This window comes from Miniopterus natalensis, chromosome 4, assembly GCF_054644295.1.
Source record: "Miniopterus natalensis isolate mMinNat1 chromosome 4, mMinNat1.hap1, whole genome shotgun sequence".
In the NCBI taxonomy this organism is placed as follows: Eukaryota; Metazoa; Chordata; class Mammalia; order Chiroptera; family Miniopteridae; genus Miniopterus; species Miniopterus natalensis.
The window spans coordinates 79,892,908-79,896,754 of NC_142084.1; the positions used below are offsets into that span (position 1 = coordinate 79,892,908).

General features: G+C 50.5%; 1 protein-coding gene across 2 annotated transcripts in view; it reads left to right on the forward strand.

Moving 5' to 3' along the window:
• Positions 1-3,847, forward strand: part of HMGXB3 (HMG-box containing 3) — a 41,086-nt gene that overhangs the window by 35,512 nt on the left and 1,727 nt on the right. For both annotated transcript variants that reach the window (XM_087816915.1, XM_087816916.1), the window contains 3 exons: positions 16-149; positions 966-1,082; positions 2,644-2,853. In XM_087816915.1, coding sequence (XP_087673041.1) covers positions 16-149; positions 966-1,082; positions 2,644-2,853 — 461 coding nt within the window. The remainder of the gene's footprint in view (positions 1-15; positions 150-965; positions 1,083-2,643; positions 2,854-3,847) is intronic.

Sequence of the window (3,847 nt, forward strand, 5' to 3'; positions counted from 1 at the left end):
CGTCATCTCTTGCAGGCAATGGCAGTGCCTTGGTGAGGCTGCTCCAGGAGGGTACCTGCAAGCTGGAGGAGATGAGCTCCTACACTGAAGAGGAGCTGCAGCATCTGCTGAGGCAATGTGGCATCCCTTTTGGGTCAGAAGACTCCAAGGTGAGTGTCAGGGGTAGTAGTAGAGACAGAGTTGTTGGGAGCAGGCTGGTGGTCCATTTCTGGGCAGGAATCTAAACACCTGTGACTGGGCACCTGTGTTGGACAAAGGATGCTGGCAGTCAGGGAGGCCTGGGAGATAGCCAGATTGTGATGTGCACGTGAGGCCTTTCTCTCCAGTCAATTCCTCCATTGAAGGTAGTGGGTTCAGAATCAGGGGCTGGGAATCCTGGTCTCCTGCTTGTTGTATGTGACCTGGGATGAGCACCTTACATTTCTGAGCCTCATTTTCCTCATTTTGCCAAGTGCAGAGAACTGAAATACCCACATCACAAGATTGTTGTCAGGAAGGCACTTTGCACAGTGTCTGGTTGTCACCTGTCCAGGCTCCTAGAAAGTGAGTGCTATGACAGTTCAGAGAGCGTGTGTAGGAGTTTATTCATACATTATTTACTTTTCTTCATACTCATAAAGCTGTTGAACATTTTATGTTTCCTTCAGTTCAGACTCAGATATTAGCTTCTCTTTGAGACTTTCCCTGCCCTGTAAAAAGTAGGAGGAACACCGGCCTCAGAGTGGCCTGGACAAAGTTGCAGCTTGGTCAGTCGGGCTGGCTCTGTCTGACCTGAATCTTTCAGGGCCTCGGCCTCTGGACCTCCATCTGTACCTAGAGGACGTTGGGCTGGTGGGGCTCCAAGGCCCACTCCAGGCTTGACGGTTTATTCTATGGCTTTAGGTATTGAAATGATCATTTGGTGCTATGCACAGGCCTGGTCCTTTAGCATTTACTGCTGTGTTTTTAATCTTAACTTGCTCTAGGAACAGCTCTGCTTCTCCTTGTTGGCCCTCTATGAATCTGTACAGAATGGAGCCAGAGCTAGACAGCCTTCACCTCATCTCACAGGGGGTAAAATCTACAAGGTGTGCCCCCATCAGGTAAGAGGCTAACAAGGAGCGGCTGAAGTGAATTTGCTTGTGATTCATTGCCTGCATCGTGATTGAGCCAGCTCATCCTTGGCAGGGTGTTACCTAGCTCACTCGGCAGCCTGTGGAGTAGCTCCACATGTGTCAGGTGGGGAGCCCAGGTTGTCATCAGTGAGTATTAAGCACCCTACCATGTGCTGGCCCCCACATTAGCTTTTGAGGGTACAAAGGTGAGCAACCATGTCTTTCCTTCCTAGTTGACCTCATTTTAGTGGAGAGACAAAGTCACCACAGCTTGTGGTACAAGTGCCTGAGATAGGAAGTTACCATGAGGGACAGTTAGGGACCTGCTGTCATGGGGCAGCCAGAGAAAGCTGAGAACCCCATTGATGAACTAGGGGTTCCAGCAGAGGGAAGAGCGGCCACTATGCCCTCACTGGGGAAGCGTAGTGAGCCAAGAGAAGGGGGAGTAGAGGAGTCACCAGGGGCCAGATCATGTAAGACTTTATAGGCCAGAGTAACAGTTTGGATTTTTTTCTGAGAGCAATGAAGGACCCCCTGGATGGTTTTGAATGGGAAATGGGATGGACATGGCCTGATTTTGGTGTTAGGGAGATTGTCCTGTCTTTAGAGGGTGTGGGCAGGGTAGGCGCCGGGATCACTCTGGAAAGGTCGTGCTATGTGACACAGTGGGCCCAGGAAGACACTAGGGTTTAACACCCCATGAACAAGCACTGAATGGGCTGGGGGGGCTAGCAGAGCTTCAGTTCACTGAGATGTGTGAGTGGACAGGGTGACCTGGCTGTCAAAAGATAATTAGGTTGTCAACTCCTTTAATAAAAGCTGTGTCTGAGTAAGACCCTGGATGCCTCCACCCAGGCAGATCAGAGCCTGCTCAAAGGATTGTATTCATGTGAACTGGGACTGTCTCAAGACAAGCACTTGGCAAACAGGGACAAATGTGAGAGCTAGAGATCTCAGTGCTGTGATGGGAGAGCCATATCACTTAGAGGCGACAGCTAGGCCTGGTGGGTATGAAAGTGGAATCAGAGGCAGAATTCTCCAGTGTACACACAGCTGCCTGGCGGTGGAGTGGCGTTTGGGGGCCATGTTAATGGAGGTGTTTGCTAGCCTGCAATCAGGGTCTGGTGGGGAGCTGCTTAGAATAAAGATGCCTTAGATTTCAGGTAGGGCCCAGGAACCTCCATTTTTAACCAGCTCTTAGCTGCCAGTGCTGTGCATCCAGGATAGGGAACCACTGGGCTAGATGGTGGTAAATGCGTAGGGTGATGTGGGGGTATGGTGGGGCAGATGACCTGGGAATTTTTAGCCTCAGTTGAGGACTAGATGTTCCCAACTCTTCTCTCAAGAGGTCAAGGATGAGCCTGTGACTTCATTTAGGGACAGAAGGAAGACAGAAGCAGAATGTTATGGGCTCTGGCAGGATCGCTTTTGCTTCAGTCATGAAACCTGATTGTTCATCTTCCTGGGAAGAAGCCATTGAGGACTTGACTCAGTCTGTCTGCAAATCAGCTTTTTAATCCTATGCCGTGCCCTCCACCTCTACCCCTAGGTGATCTGCGGCTCCAAGTATCTTGTGCGGGGTGAGAGTGCCCGTGACCATGTGGATCTGCTTGCTTCTTCCCGCCATTGGCCACCTGTCTATGTGGTAGACATGGCCACACCAGTTGCCCTGTGTGCTGACCTCTGCTACCCAGAGCTGACCAGCCAGATGTGGGGGAGGAACCAGGGCTGTTTCTCTAGCCCCACAGAGCCGCCTGTGGTGAGTTTTCTTCTGAGGACCCAGAATAAGTTCTGTGGGCCAGCCATTTCTCACCCCCTGGTTCTCTTGGAAGGCCTTATCTCTAGTATCCTTTCTCCATCAGTATTTTGTTTTGATGCTCTGGAACCAACATTTACTCCACAGATTTTACTGACCAGCCCGTGCGTGTGTGCAGCCACAGCATGTCACTTAGGGTGCCCAGGGTGTCCCAAACGCAGTTATCTTGGGGGTCACTGTTGCCTTCCTGATAAACCTAGAAAATTGCCACCTTTGAGATTCATCATGAACACTGACATACTAAAGGCCCCAACCAGCCCTGTCTTGGATTAAACCATGAATATGCCCCATGGCATGTCTGTTATGGCCTGGAGGCACAGCAGTTTAGAAAACACTGACCTTATCCAACCCTCTCCTTTTATTAAAAGAAAGTAAAGCCCAAAGGGGGAAATAGACTTGTCCAGTGTCACTCAGCATGTTAGTGGCAGAGCCCTTTTCTCTGTCTTGGTACATTGTACCAAGCAGTGGTTCTTGCCAGAGGCATGTGCCCTCCAAGGCCAGCTGAACCTTGTGCAGGAAGAAATATTAGGATGGTAATAGGAGAAAGGGGACATCATTATCACCACTCACCTTTTCCTTATTCCCTGGGGCTCACTGGCTCTGTGAGTTTGTGCTGAGCACTGCAGGAGACACCTGACCCTCAGTGGGAGCACTCCCTTTCTGTCACCTTGTAGCCCTGCCTCAGTTGACCAGGCATGGCAATAAACAGTGGCAGCTCAGGTAATCCAACATGTGCTCTGGTTACTGTCCCTGTTCTCACATGAGGAAACCGAGGCACAGAAAGGGAGAAGAGGGGTGACTTGCCCCAAGAGAGATGATATGTGTTGACATGAGGATTTAAACAGAGCTGATGACCCCACAGCCTTCACTCTCACCCACCACACAGGTACCACCTGTCATTCCCTCATGTCAGAGTAACTTCTTACCTCTTTTCTAG